A 15,242-nucleotide genomic window follows, 5' to 3' on the forward strand; every position below is an offset into this window, starting at 1 on the left:
GTTGTTGATGGTTATGGAGTTTGTATTATAGGAGTTTAGTGTAGAAGAATGGGAGGGAGGGGTCTAAAGGTTTTGGTTGTTGATGGTAATGGAGTTTGTGTTGTAGGAGTTTAGTGAAGAAGAATGGGAGGGAGGGGGTGTTTAAATAGAGGGGAGTCAATGAGAGATGCATGTGATGGAGGTAAAGGTGGTGGCTTTCTCAAATCATAAGCTTGCATACCGCTTCCTCTTTTTTATTTTTTTTATTGTTTTTATGTTTTTTTTTTAATTTTTGATTAGTTTGACTGCTATAGTTTATTACTAGGCCAATATGTTGTAGCATAGTTTACAGGGGTGATTTAGTGAGTTAATTTTTCCTCGTTCCTATTCCTTAGTTCAGTGCTTATCGTGTAGAATCTTTGGATGAAGGAAACTTGATTTGAATTCTTCAGAATAACAGTCGAAGTAAGAATGTTTTCACAAGCCCCTACATCAGTGCTCTGACACACTAAATTCAGTAAAACAGGACTCTTGCTGTAAACTTGTTGCTGATTATTTCCCGTCTGTTTTCACTGTTATTTTATTGATACTGTACAACTTATCGCTTGTTTCTTCTTCCCACAAAAATTTACTGAATTGTTCTCTCAGGTCCAGTCCGGGATATTTTATGCAGTAATATTCATGTCTCTGGTTTCCCTTCTGTTTTGAGGTACCATAGAAACTATGTCATTTATTTATTTTCGTATTTTTTCCCTTCTTTTGAAAAACCTTTGAAACTTATCTTTTTTTATTTCTTTTTCTATTTAATTTCCTTTCAAGAAAGCCTAGACATCTCTCAGGCTTCTAGCAAGCACCTTCTTTCAGTCAATAGTTTTTTTTATTTAATTGCAATTTTATTGTAAGGGATATCTAATTAATCATGTTTCAGTGCATGCTTGTAATGCTGTCATGGTTAAGTTAGTGAAGGCAATATACTAAAGGGGAGTTTTACATCAGTTGTTAATTGTTTAATGGTTTAACAATTTCGATTTCACAAGTGTCTTGCTGACACACTAAAAGGTTCAACTCTGGTTACTTAATTCGACAATTGTTATTTTTGCTCCTTTCTGATCTCCCTTTCTCATGACCTTGTAAACCAGCATCTCCTAACCACAATTCTTTTCACTATCGAAGATTAGATATCCTAAATTTTTTTATGATGTGTATCGAGTAAGTTTTACTATATCAATTTCCTGAAAATAATGTTTGGATATTATTAAAGATTGGTTGTCCTACCCCTGTAAAATAATTTTTAACCTAGAGCTTCATAAGGTGCCACCATGCTTCTTTTAGCGGTAATCTTTAACCGCTGTGACTAGTGGGTCCTTTGCCAACTGTCTGAATTCCTCTTGATTGGGTAATATTAGTTTAATAGATAAATTGAAATCAGACATTGTTCTCTTCGAAAATTCGTTTACGGATATCTCTAGGATCCAGTAGTGAATTTCTAGTTTTTTGTTTCGTCTATTGGAAGAACTCAAGATGATTGGGCCCTATATGAAAGGTTGCACGCATTCCCGCCACATTCAACCACTCTTGCACAAAAATTTCTCTTTCTCCTCTAATCTTGTTTCTATCTCTAATCTTATTGCATGTTATTCTAAGAGTTTGAACTTTCTTTTTTGCAAGTTGCACTTTAAACTCCAAAAGAAATAAATATAATCTTTCCGAAGGGGAAAAAGTACTCTTCTAGTGATATATTTCGCATGCAAGTTGCATGCCATTTTCCAAATATTTGCATTTGACATTTTCCGTTTATAAAGCTTAATCTCTTATTACCTGGCATTTTTCAAGTGAAATGACCCATAGTTGCATGGAACCTGCTTTGTTCCGGTTCACGGTACGGGTACGGGAGCGTGGTACATTAGTCATTAGGAATCGGAGTGAGGTAGGCTTATACCGTAAGTTAGGGAACAAGGTATGCTTTAGGTTTAGTTCTTAAATGGAGGAATTAGAGCTTTTGCAAGAGTCAAATTTAAGAGATGCTAGTTAATATCAGTAATGGTAAAAGAGCCTTAATAATCATGTTGCAATTAAGGTATGTGTACTTTATTTGCTCAATTTCTCACATGTTTTGTCGTTTATTCTTTTAAAAAATAGTTATTTTTTTTCAAAATTTTAATTGGTTTGAATTCTAAATTGGGTCGCTGGAGTTGGTGAATTGGGTCGTGTTCCACTCGATTCTGGGATGACTGAACACAGGTTCACTATAGCGTCCTACGTTCCCGACTTCTAGGAAATGACCATATCATGTTCCATATAGAAATTGACATCCAAATTGTGGATAGGACAAATATGTTGAGTTTTAATTACTCTCTCGTTGTTTCTTAGGAGCGCTATTTTTAAGTGCTAGTTCTTTCTATTTCCTCAACATCGCAATTGCCATGAAGATTCTCACTTCATTTAGTTATTATACCATAACATCAAAAGTTATTGGTTAATGTGATATGGGTCACCGACAATCTAATTTAGAAGATTAAAAGGTGTGAAACTAATATGGCCGAAAGTTCTGATCATCCTTCATGTGAAACTTCTACATAGAGTTTGCTTTGTTCTTTATTTTGTTGCGAGCTGTTTACAGGGAATCCTCAGGAAAAGACTGTTCACAGAGAAAAGATAAGAACATGTGTTCCTTTGATAAGGATGATCTGGGGAAGTGACACAGGATTCCACTCTCTAGTTTAAAGAGTGAGGGCTCTTTGGTTCCGTGAGGCATGTGCATGAGGCTTCGTTTTCCTAGTCTCTCTCCTTTTCATGGAGAGAAATAAGAGAACCAAGCTTGTGCACTGAGTACTAAACTCATATTAACCTTTGATTCTTGCAATGAGTCAATGACAAAAGCCATCTCAGAAGCTTTAGTTCTCCTCACTTTCTAGTAATTCTTAACCAAAGCCCTCACTAAACAGGTGATATGAGAAAATTTGTATAGTTATTCTATTTACGAGATGTAGGGGTGCGCATCATTCCTTCATTCTCTCAGAATCACCCTAAGTATTTTAGAGCGTGTTAGGATAAGATTTTATTGAAATATATCCTCCCTGTTAACGCGAAGCTTGTGGGCAAGACTTTCTAGTTGAGTACAGGTTATCCAGTAAACTAGCACAGAAAGTGAGTGAAGGTACTGAATATACTAGGTTTTGAACGCTCAAAAGATTGTGAAAAAGATGGGGGATAAACTAATGATATGGTGAGGAGCTGTGGAGCTGGGTTCCAGGTGGCTTCCTAGGGGCTATTCAATGAGGAATGTCTTTGTTGAGAACTAGAAGGCTTCTCTCAAACCTCTGTTAGCTTGAAGTTTTGCTTAACTTGGATGTTTCTTTAAGAATCCTATCTCCATAAAGAGAATAAGCAAGGTGTAGTTCTTGATTCTGCTTGATGATTGTAGAGTGCCCATTGGGTTTCTAAAAGAGGGTTGGTTGGTTACAGTTCTTAATTACTTATTTTTATACATACGAGTATATGTTGATGAAACGAATGAAAACCCTAAATCATTATGAGATCTCTTGGGCTTTATATAGGCCCCTACAAAACTTACAAATAAGTCCCTAATAATACTAATATGTCAACACTCCTCCTCAAGATGGGCGAAAGATATCTATTAAGCCCATCTTGTCACATCCTCTAATCATATCTACTGAGCTGAGTCCTTTAGTCAGACAATCTGCTGCCTGGTCCTTAGTCGAAACATGACTTAGCTCCAGTAGTCCACTATCCAACTTCTCTTTGATGAAGAACCTATCGATCTCGATGTGTTTGGTTCTATCATGCTGCACTGGGTTGTTGGCAATACTGATAGCTGACTTGTTGTCACACCATAGCTTCATCTTAGCTCCTTGATCCAGCTTCAGCTCCACCAGCATACTCTTCAACCATAGCAACTCAGCAACTCCTAAGGCCATAGCTCTATACTCTGCCTCAGCTGTCGACCTCGCCACCACTGACTGCTTCTTGCTCTTCCACGAGACTAAGTTACCTCCTATAAAGATGCAATATCCTGAGGTGGACCTCCTGTCATCAGCACAGCTAGCCCAGTCAGAGTCGCAATAACCCTCGATGTTCACATGTCCATTCTTTCTGAATATCAGCCCCTTTCCGGGGGCACTCTTTAAATATCTCAGAATCTGGTACACAGCGTCCATATGACCCTTCCTCGGATCGTGCATGTAGCGACTCACCACGCTTACTGCAAAGGAGATATCAGGACGTGTGTGACTCAAATAGATCAGCCTTCCCACCAACCTCTGATATCTGTCACGATCAACTGGTTCTCCAGCCTCAGCACCTAGCTTGAACCTCTGGTCGATCGGTGTAGTTGCAGGTTTGCACCCTAACATTCCTGTCTCTTTGAGAAGATCCAGTGCATACTTTCTCTGGGATAGGATGATCCCTTCCGCTCCTCGAGCTATCTCTATTCCAAGAAAGTATCTAAGCAAGCCAAGATCTTTCACCTCAAATTCCTTACCCAGTCTCACTTTGAGTTGGGCAATCTCCTTCTCATCATCCCCTGTAATAATCATATCATCCACATATACCGCAAGCATAGTAATGTGGCCTCCACTCCGTCGAAAGAACACTGTATGGTCGGCGTTGATCTGTTGGTATCCCATACCAATCATAGCCCTTCTGAATCTGTCGAACCAAGCACGGGGAGATTGCTTCAGACCATAGAGAGACTTCTTCAATCTGCAGACCTTTCCCACTGTCTGATCTGTACCAAATCCTGGTGGTATCTCCATGTATACCTCCTCCACTAGATCTCCATGAAGAAATGCATTCTTCACATCTAGTTGGTGTAGCTTCCATCCACCATTTACTGCCAGAGAGATTAAGGTCCGAACAGTGCTCATCTTCGCCACCGGTGCAAAAGTCTCATCATAATCGATGCCATAGGTCTGACTATACCCTTTTGCCACCAGACGAGCCTTGTAGCGCTCAACTTGTCCATCTGGATTCTGCTTCACAGTAAAGACCCACTTGCATCCAACTGCTCTCTTTCCTACTGGTAACTTTACTAGCTCCCAAGTACGGTTCTTCTCTAGAGCTCCTAGCTCCTTGTGCATAGCCGTTTTCCATTTTGGGTCCTTCTTAGCAACCTGCCAATTATTAGGTACAGTAACAGAGTCCAATGATGCAATGGGTCCTTCTTAGCAACCTGCCAATTATTAGGTACAGTAACAGAGTCCAATGATGCAATGAATGCTCCATATGCAGGGTGGATACTAGAATATGATACATACTGGGCAAGATCCCAACCATATCTATCGGGAGGATGTCCCGCATTACTGCAAGTAGTCCTCCGTACTGATATTGGTGTGGGAGGATTAGGGAGAGGAATGTTATCAGTAGGAGTGTTATCACCTTGGGATGAAATTGGTGGTGGTATAGGAATTTCAGGAGTCGGGGTAGGCGTTGGCAAGAGACTTGGCAGCACTAGTGGCACTGTAGGTACTGCTCCTGCAATTTGTTTCCCTTCCTACTATAGGTTAGTAGCTCCCCCTGAACAGTGGGCCTAACACCTCTTGTCTCATTTTCCTTTTCTTCGTGATTCTCCTGCTCCTCCTCAACCAACTCCTCCTCAACCAATTCTCCCTCCCAAGGAATCGTTACAGAAATGGATTTCTCCACATTGTTCTTCGGTCTCTCACCATTCTCCTCCTCTCGCCCCATACTTCTAGTACTGGGCGAGTTACCAGCAGATGAAGTTACCTTCTGGGTGTAATATGGCTCAAGTTCTCGAAAGTGCACACCCATGCTCACAAACAATTTTTTTCCACCGGGCTCCAGCAAACATATCCCTTCTGAGTAGCAGAATATCCCACAAAGATACACTTCACAGCTCTAGGGGCAAGCTTCCCGACAGACGGCCTGTTGTCCTTCACAAAGCACACACAGCCAAACACTTTGAGTGGAAGGATCCCACCATTATCTCCCTTCAATATCTCACACGGAGACTTCCAATCCAGCACTCTCGAGGGCATTCTGTTGATCAACGCTGCTGCGGTCAATACTGCTTGTCCCCATAATGTCTCTGGGACATTCATAGAGATCATCATGCTTCTAGCAACCTCTAAAAGATGTCTGTTCTTCCTTTCCGCTACCCCATTCTGTGCTGGAGTGTATGGACAGGTTGTCTGGTGATGTATTCCTTGAGCTGACAAATATTCTTCAAGGGCTCTGTTGGTATACTCTGTCCCATTATCTGACCTCAATACTTTCACCACTGCTCCGTATTGAGTCTGAACAGTCTTATGAAAATTTTGGAAGCACCCAAACACATCACTCTTATTCTTCATCAGGTATAACCAAGTAACACGAGAGAAGCAATCAATAAATGTAACAAAATATTTGTATCCATTCATAGAACTTGTGGAACAAGGCCCCCAAACATCTGAATGTACCAGGTCAAATGCATGAGAACTTCTATGACCAGAACTAACATAAGAGCTTCTAGTAAGCTTTCCAAACTCACATGCATCACACACAAGTTTCTGTTTATTTGCTTTCTCAAATAAAGAAGGATACAATCTACCTAAAACACTAAAGGATGAGTGTCCCAAACGCTGGTGATGGAGCATTAACTCATTTTCAGCACTCATTTTAGATCCTACTCCTGCTTCCTCTATGACTGACACCAATGCTGAATCCAGCCCTTCACGATCCAGATACCACAGTCCACTACGTCATGTGCCAGTCCCAAGTCTCCGTCCTGTCCCCTTCTCCTGGAAAATTACATTGGGAATATCAAAAGAAACAATGCATTTTAGTTGGAGGATGATAGAACTAATGGACAAAAGATTGACTGGAAAGGAAGGAGCATGCAAAACATTGGACAAAGTTACAGAACCAGTACAATCAACTGTACCCTTACCAACCACCGGCTGAAATGTACCATCAGCTGTTTGAATACTATCAGGCGATGCTAAGTGAGTATATGATGAGAACTCACTAGCATTACCTGTCACATGACAAGACGCACCGGAGTCGACTATCCATGCTGATGATCTGTCAGGAGACATAGAAGCAAGAGCATGTATGTCATCAGTACCTTTGTTCGGATGAGCATAGGTAGCAGTGTTGCCTCTGACGAAGAACGAAGTAGATGCTTCCGCGGTCCCATTCCTCAAATCTCCATCCCCTGCTACTTGCGGTTTTTTTCTGAGCATCGTGAGGAGAGCACGATCCTCCTCTGTAAAGACCACATCAGCTTCTTCTTCTTCTGTTACTGTCAGATTTGCCCGATTTCCTGCTCCTCTTCCACCTCGTCGACCCCCACGGCCACGACCACGACCTCCGAACTGTCCACTCGTCGACCCCCACGGCCACGACCACGACCTCCGAACTGTCCACGTCCACCTGAATCTCCTTCCTTGGATGGCTTGGTGCAAGCATGTCGTAGATGACCCACCGCACCGCAGTTGTAGCACTGTCGGGTCTCTCCCCTAGATCCAGTGTTGCTAGAGGCTGCCAGTGCTGACTTCACCACAGGAAGTCCACCTGTCCCCGCCTGCAGCCGAATGCGAGTCTCCTCCTGGATCATAGCAGAGATAGCCTCCTCAAGCGTGGGAATCTTCGGATGAGCGAGCAGCAATGCAATTCGCTGAGCGAACTCTGATGTCAATCCCTTGAGAAACACCATAGTCCTCTCTTGTAGAAAGGCCTCCCGCTCTTTACATCCCGGGTCCTTGCAGCTAGCCCGGGGAGAGAAATGATCATAATCCAGCCACAGGCGTTCCAACTCTGTAGCATATTCCTGTACAGTCCTTTCTCCCTGGACTGTGGCGTCGATCTCTCCTTTAATCTGGAATACCCTCAGGTTATTCCCCACTCCATCATACGTCCTCTTCAACTTCTCCCAGACGTCCTTCACCTTCTCAATGCCATCTACCGTGGCGGCGATCGTTGGGACCAAGGAGTTGAGAAGCCAGATGTACACCAACATATGAGTGGTCTTCCACTCATCTCTTCCCTCCGAGTCCTCCTCCGGTTCTGTCGCCTCTCCTGTCAAGTAACCCTCCAGGTTCCTCCCTGCAAGGGTGTATCTCACCCGTCGCGACCAGCTCAGGTACGTACTCGGTCCATCAAGCTTCAGATCGATGGTCGGAAGCTCCAACTTCTTCGATGGTTTTGTCGCACTCTCACCAGCCGACAACTTCATTAGCTTCATCAAAGTTAACACCTCCGCGGGGTTCAACTTCTTGATGATCTCCTCCATCGAATAGGCTTCAGACCCACCACCTGTTCACCTTCTCTTCCAACCCTTGTTGTGTGCAGTAAAAATTTCGGCAGCACCTCTACTGCACAACAAGAGTAGGATCTCAAACAAATTCTTGTTTCTCAGAGGAAACAAGAACCAAAAACAGTTATATACCTCATCGATGTGAGATATAAACTCTTCCTGTCATCAGTTCGAGGACTGAGTCAAGGGAACCCATGCCAAACTCGAGGTTCGAGCAGGATGCATACGCGAGGGCGGTGTTGGTGATTCGCGGGAATGATGGAAGGGGGGTGGCTGATCGCGGAACGGGGGGGGGGGGGGGGGGGGCATGGTCGGAGGAGTGGGGGGGTGACTGGTTGTGTCGAGGGTAGGATGGGGGGGGCTGCAGGTAGGGGTGATCCGGTGGGTCAGGGGGTTCGGGTTGGGGGGATCGCTGGTCAGGGGGGTGATCCGGTGGCTCAGGTGGGGGGATCGCTGTAGGGGGGAGGGGATCGGGGTCTGGAGGTTGGTGAACAGCGGGGGTTCGGGGTCAGGGGATAGCAGGGGATCGGGGTCAAGGGGGGGGGTCGAGGTGGGGAATCGGGCAGAGGGGCAGATCGGCCGAAAGTGGGGGGGTCTGTGGGGTTCGTCTCCGAGGAGGGGTGGGGAGAGAGGCGGCCGGCGAAGTGGGGGGAGGGGGCGGCGGCTAGGAGAGGAGAGGAGGGGCAGCCGGCTCTGATACCATGAAACGAATGAAAACCCTAAATCATTATGAGATCTCTTGGGCCTTTATATAGGCCCGCTACAAAACTTATAAATAAGTCCCTAATAATACTAATATGTCAACAGTTGATTACACATCTAAGTTGATTGTCCCATGTGAACAGAAGTATTTTGTTACTTCTGCTAATAATTGAGTCCATTCGAGAAAGTGATTAAAAAATAACTAAAAGCATTCAGAATAAGAACCACCCATGATCATCCAACCAAGATTGCATCAATATTAGGTATGAATACTGAAGGTGATCTATTTACGTATTCATCATATTTCAGTTGTGAAAGCCTGGTGAAAAATTTAGCAATTACCTAGATAGTTCATATTCAAGTATTTCCCCAAGTTGAAATCAATCCTTAATTCCTTATCCATCTGTAGATACGGTGAGTTACTGTAGGAGACAATATTTACATTCAAGTATCGCACCAAATTATTGTACACTAGATTAAATCTAGAAAAATAGCAAAAAAAACCAAAAAAAAACTTTAATTTTTAAGGGGAAAGAGGGCATTTTTTATGGAAAACTCAAAAACTTGAACAAGGTAAAAAACATATGCTTTTAGAAGGCACAACGACACATTAAGCATTCTGACTCACTTCTTAACCGTGCTAGAAACAAGAGCTACATTCTTGCGAGTCAGATCCATATGTTAAAATTGTACACTGTAAAAAGGCTGGTTTGGATGTTAAGACTGTACCCTGATAAATGTAGGTGTAGTTCGCTGGAAGCCCAATGAAAGTAAGTACAGTTGCCCAATTATACCTGCATTTCTTTATGATCGTAACAACACAGAACTATAATGCAAACTCAAGAGAAGTGAGGACAAGTGAAAAGCGAAGAAGAAAGAGGAAGATATGAGGTCAACAATCTTGAATTTTGAAATATCTGTACAAAGTTACAAAAGATAATAGAAAAGCCTCATCATCTCAACTGTAGGTACATAACGCCCATTTTCCAAAAATTCTGGGCTCCTGAGAGAGGGCTCTGTTCTCATCCTTTTCTGACTCTAGCTACACTAGTCTCACTTAAACCAAATACTCGTACTATGACACATAAAAAAGAAAATCAACTTCAGAGTTGATTAGTAGATTTGCGAGATGCATCTCCTGTGACAGGAGACTAGCTTCTTGGCCTGCTGCGTTTCCTCTTTCCATGCTTTGCTCAGATCCTTTGCCACCTTCACTGCATCAGAGGAAGCACCAGCCAAACCTCTTCTTGTGAAGCCAGCAGTATAAAGCCCAGACTTCCCTTTCCATGCGTTTGGGAACTGTGCCTTCGGCATCCCGTCTTTGGAGAAGAAATCGGTTCCCTGCAGCCAATATGGAACATTGCTGCGGTACCCTGTGGCCATGACAACAGCATCAAATTCAAGAACTCGGCCATCGACAAACTCAACTCTTCCAAGCATAAATCTCTTGACGCCAGGTACCACCTCAATTTCACCAGACTTTATCTTGCTCAGAGCTCCATAATCCAAAACAGGGGTCCTGCCATGTGTGGTCTTAAGCTCCAAAGGGCCGACTGATGGTCTCTTCAGCCCATACCTCTCTAAGCTTCCGAGCACAAACCAAGCGACAACAAGCATTATCTTGTCAACCAACCACAATGGCAGCCATTTCATTAGGAAAACGGACAACTCAAATGTCGATTTCCCGTAGACTTCTCTTGGCAACACATGAACAGAGTCACGAACCACCATGGAAGGGAATGCATCATGATCACAGAGGTCGAGACAGACCTCCATGCCGGAATTGCCACATCCGACCACCAAGACCTTTTTTCCTCGGTAAGCTTCACCAGATTTGTAGTCGGAAGCATGGGTAACTTCGCTTCCAAATGACACCAATCCGTCCATATCGGGGACCACTCTCTCGGTGTTCTCACCTGTAGCCACAACTAGCCATTTACCGATGTACTCTACTTCTTCGTGTTGCGTTTCTATGGCCCTGACATGCCATAGACCACTTGTTTCGTTATATTTTGCTGACTGAACTGATTGATTGAATTTTGGGCTGATATCGAAATGTTTGGCATAGGACTCCAAATAATCTACGAATTGTTTCTTGCAAGGGTACTCTGGGTAGGAATCAGGGAAAAGGAGCCCTGGGAGTTGACAGAATTGTTTGGGGAGGTGAAGCTTGAGGCGGTCGTAGGTTCTCTTCTGCCAGAGGGATGCAATGCAATCAGAACGCTCAAGGATAACATATGGGACGCCACGCTCTTTTAGAGAGGCAGCTACCGCGAGGCCTGAGGGGCCTGCACCGACGATGATGGGCCCATTTACCCACATACATTTTCTAGATAGGAAGTCAACGCTATCGGGCAATTGAGGACCCATGATAGATTGAACAGTTAATTTCTAGATTGGAATGGATAGGTTTAAAGTTGGAGGTTGAGAGCTTCTTAGCTCTTTTCTAATGGAGATGGGTAGAAAGAAGTTTAAACTGGGAGAAATTTTAAGCTGTTGTACGTGATGGAGTTTGTGTTGTAGGAGTTTAGTGAAGAAGAATGGGAGGGAGGGGATGTTTAAATAGAGGGGATTCAATGGGAGATGCATGTGATGGGAGTAAAGGTGGTGGCTTTCTCAAATCATAAACTGATGCCATCTTATTTTTTAAAGTTCCTCTAGTTTGAATGCTATAATTTATTTTTAGGCCAATATCTTCAAGTATAATTTATGGGAGTAATTAAAAACCATAATTAGTTTATGTTTTTTTTTGTTACTCTTTAGATTGTAGCTTGTCCTGTGGAATCTTTGAATGGAGGAAGCTTGATTTAAAAATTTCAGCTTTACATTTCGAGTTAGAATCTTTTTCACAAGCCGCTGCATTAATTCTCTGACACATGCAGTAAAACATTATGCTGTGAGATTGATGCTGAATATTTTCTATCTGTTTTTACTGTTTTTTCAGGATACCATACAACTAATGACTTGTCTCTTTTTCGAACAAAATTTACCTAATTGTTCTCGGAGGTTCAGTCCAATATAATTTGTGCAGTAAAATTCCATGTCTATGGTCTCCCTATTGCTTTGAGGTACCATACAAACTTGTCTTTAATTGCTTTTCCATTTATTTCCTTCTTTTGGATACCATGTTCTTTCTTAATTCTGCAGTCATTTTCTTTGATGCTTCTTTCTGCTCTTCCTTTATCTTGACCTCGTAAATCAACGTCTCTCCGTTCTCATTAATTTAGTCATTACAACATAAAATATGGTTGAAAATCTACTTTAGCAGAGTAGAAGGTGTAAATGAATATAGCAAAAAGTTCTGATAATACCTTACGCAGAAATTTTACATAGAGGTTTCATGCTTTTTTCAATCGTGTTGCAAGCTGTTTTCAGAGAATTACCTTAGTAAAAAACTGTTTACAGGGAAGTGATACTGGCCTCCACTCTCTACTTTCAAAAGTGATAGCTCCTTGGTATGTGAGGCATGTGCATGAAGTTTGGTCTTCCTTTCCCTCTCCTTTTCATGACATGGAGAGAAAAAAGAGAGCTAAGCTTATATTAATGTATGCTCCTTGAGATGAGTGTAAGCATCTCACAATCTTTAGTTCTCCTAATTTTCTAGTAAGCTTCTTAAACCAGAAGTCTGACTAGAAACATGATATGAGAATATTTGTATCATCCTTCTATTGATGAGAGATAGGGATGTGCGTATCATTCCTTACTTCTCTTAGAATCACCTTAACTATCTCCTAGGAGAAGGGCATGTGGTGTGAAGAAAAACATGGCCACGTTATAGTGCGTCAGAATTATAATATTTTAGTGAAATCTCGGGGGTTTCTTCTAGGCACTTCCGTGGTCGGTTATCTCCATTGATCTGGTTCCTGGCTGTTAAAGCAAGCTTGTGGGCAAGACCTTTTAGTTAAGTAGAGGCTAATGCTATACAGTAACTGACATAGAAAGTGAGTGTAGGTCCACTAAGGATGCTTGGGTTTGCTCATGCTTTAAAAGGTTGTGAAAAAGATGAAAAATGATTGGGAATTAAACTTCTTGGTAGCTTCCTAAGGGCTATTCAATTGAGGAATGCCTTTGTTTTGGACTAGAATAATTCTTCCGAATCTTTGTGAGCTTGAAGTTCTTCTATAGGATCTTGCTTTAATAGATACTACTGTGCATTGAGAATAAGTAAGGGTTTGTTTGATATTCCTATGAACTCATGGGACCTGCAAGGTATGACTCTTGATTCTGCTTGATGATTGGAGAGGGCCCATTGGATTTCTATGAGAGGGTTGGTTGGTTAGATTCATTGACTAATTATTAATATACATAATATATATTGAGATAAGGTATTGGTTTGGTTTATTGAGATGTATGTATACTAACGGGATATAAAGCACATATGAACAATTGTTGATTATATACATGTAAGTTGACATTGCCATGTGAATGGAAGTATTTTATTGCTCTTGCAAAAATTCTAGTAATTGATAAATTTACTACAAATATTCAACAATCGTCCCACCAAGATCGCACGGCTATTAGGTATGGATATGGTTGGAATGTGTAGGGTTTAAGCTGGCTCCATGCAGTATTCAGCTTCTCAATAAATTAAATGTAAGATGCTACAACGAAGGAAGAAGGCTCAACTCTTTTGTAAGAGTTTAGATTGTTCAAAGTGATGAAAAATGTGTGATTAGTTGCTAAACAAATGTTCTCAAATGTCATGAACAACAGGCGCAATTAGTTCCTGAATAATGATAATCTCAAGGAAGAATCTTGAGAACTAAAGAAAAAAGGGTGAAGAATTACAAATCATTTCTGTTGGATTCCTAATCATCATAAGAATCTCATCTACTAATAATGGAGGATTACGAAAAGTTTTTTTTGGGTGTTAGTTTGTAAAGTGTACACATTAATTTGTGACTAATTGACTAATGAAAATAAGAATCTTCAGTTGGGAAGGATGACGATTATACTTAAAAGATTGGTACTCCTATTTGGCGTTATTGAATCAAATACCACACTCCATTTTTTAAAGTCCTATCCAATTTCTATTTGCCAAGTTAGTGAGTTCTGTGAGTTTTTGTTCACCCTGACATGCATTCATGCAAGTTTTCTCTTCACAACGAAAGCTCCCTGATTTAATATGGCAGAAAATTGTCAAGTATTCGTCTAGAGTGCCTAAATCACAATTTGATACCTACACTATAAGCTAAGAATCTAAATTATAAACAACACTAGATATGGCTAATGAACTAATTGGCATAACAGCTTCATTAAATAACAGATATAGACAAGGACAAAAATATAGCATAACTAACATAAGCGGCAGTTTAATGTTTTCTTGACTCTATTGTGTGGTCCACAGTCCTAAGCTACATACCCTAATAAGTGATTATTAAGGTTTAAGTCACTATTTAATTAGCTTCCTTCCTACTAACATGAATGCAAACAGAGAAGGTATGTGGTTAGCCATATGCTTGCTCTAGGTCAAACTAGATTCAAATGGTTAAGTCACATGGCAACATGCTAATACTTAAGAATCAAATCATTTAAATGTATTTAGAAGAAACCCTAGCGTTCCTATGTTCTTGTAGACTCAATACCTCATTAATGCAACATACTCTTCCATTTTAAGAATGAATATGAAAGCTTATCAATTTGGGTGACCTCATCCTTCTCGTTGCTTTTATTTTACATGATTCTTATTGGGTCGGTTGCGGACTACTTAACTACCATGTGGCCTAACTTATGCTATATCCTGAATCCCCTTTTTTTTCAAAAAATATATTGCAATGTGATGGTAGCAAGAATATTTACTCTACCATCACAATCCATTCTTGGTTTTGATCAAAGCAAGGGGTTTCTCGGGTCAATAGATTTAAATTCCTACTGATATAGTGGGTAACAAGGAGTGTGGCATGTGATAAGAGGTTTTTCTACAAGGGGAGTATTCCTAGTGGAGAATGTATCATACTACTTCCTGTGCCCACCACATCGAAATATAATGTTAGATATTCTCCATCACATGCTGATCAAAATATAATGTTAGATATTCTATGGGCAACCCTTATAATAATCGCTTCCCCAATGTGGAACATTATTCAGCACGAGAAAATTTCAATAGAGTCTATCCACTGGACAATTGGTGATAAGAGGTGTTGTGGATCAACATGTTGTCTGTACATCATTTTCTTCAAGGAATAGAAATCACTGGATAGGGTTTCACACAATATAACACTTTTTATGGGACTAATGAAAGTTTGATATGGTGTTTGGTGCTTTTACGTAAAATGGTTTTTGGGTT

General features: G+C 41.3%; 2 protein-coding genes across 4 annotated transcripts in view; one reads left to right on the top strand and one right to left on the bottom strand.

Moving 5' to 3' along the window:
• The window catches only part of LOC109836464 (pentatricopeptide repeat-containing protein At3g57430, chloroplastic-like), a 52,637-nt gene that overhangs the window by 34,430 nt on the left and 2,965 nt on the right, over window positions 1-15,242 (top strand). For all 3 annotated transcript variants that reach the window (XM_020404361.1, XM_020404360.1, XM_020404362.1), the window contains 2 exons: window positions 628-688; window positions 11,901-12,024. The gene's annotated coding sequence lies outside the window, so the exon portion shown is untranslated. The remainder of the gene's footprint in view (window positions 1-627; window positions 689-11,900; window positions 12,025-15,242) is intronic.
• Window positions 9,914-11,467, bottom strand: LOC109836466 (probable indole-3-pyruvate monooxygenase YUCCA9). Its single transcript, XM_020404364.1, has one exon. The coding sequence runs from the start codon at window positions 11,324-11,326 to the stop codon at window positions 10,070-10,072; it is 1,257 nt and encodes a 418-aa protein (XP_020259953.1). The 5' UTR covers window positions 11,327-11,467; the 3' UTR covers window positions 9,914-10,069.

This window comes from Asparagus officinalis, chromosome 4 (assembly GCF_001876935.1).
Source record: "Asparagus officinalis chromosome 4, Aspof.V1, whole genome shotgun sequence".
Classification (NCBI taxonomy): domain Eukaryota; kingdom Viridiplantae; phylum Streptophyta; class Magnoliopsida; order Asparagales; family Asparagaceae; genus Asparagus; species Asparagus officinalis.

Coding starts and splice junctions, on each gene's coding strand:
- LOC109836466 (XM_020404364.1), bottom strand. CDS start 11,326: ATGGGTCCTCAATTGCCCGATAGCGTTGACTTCCTATCTAGAAAATGT.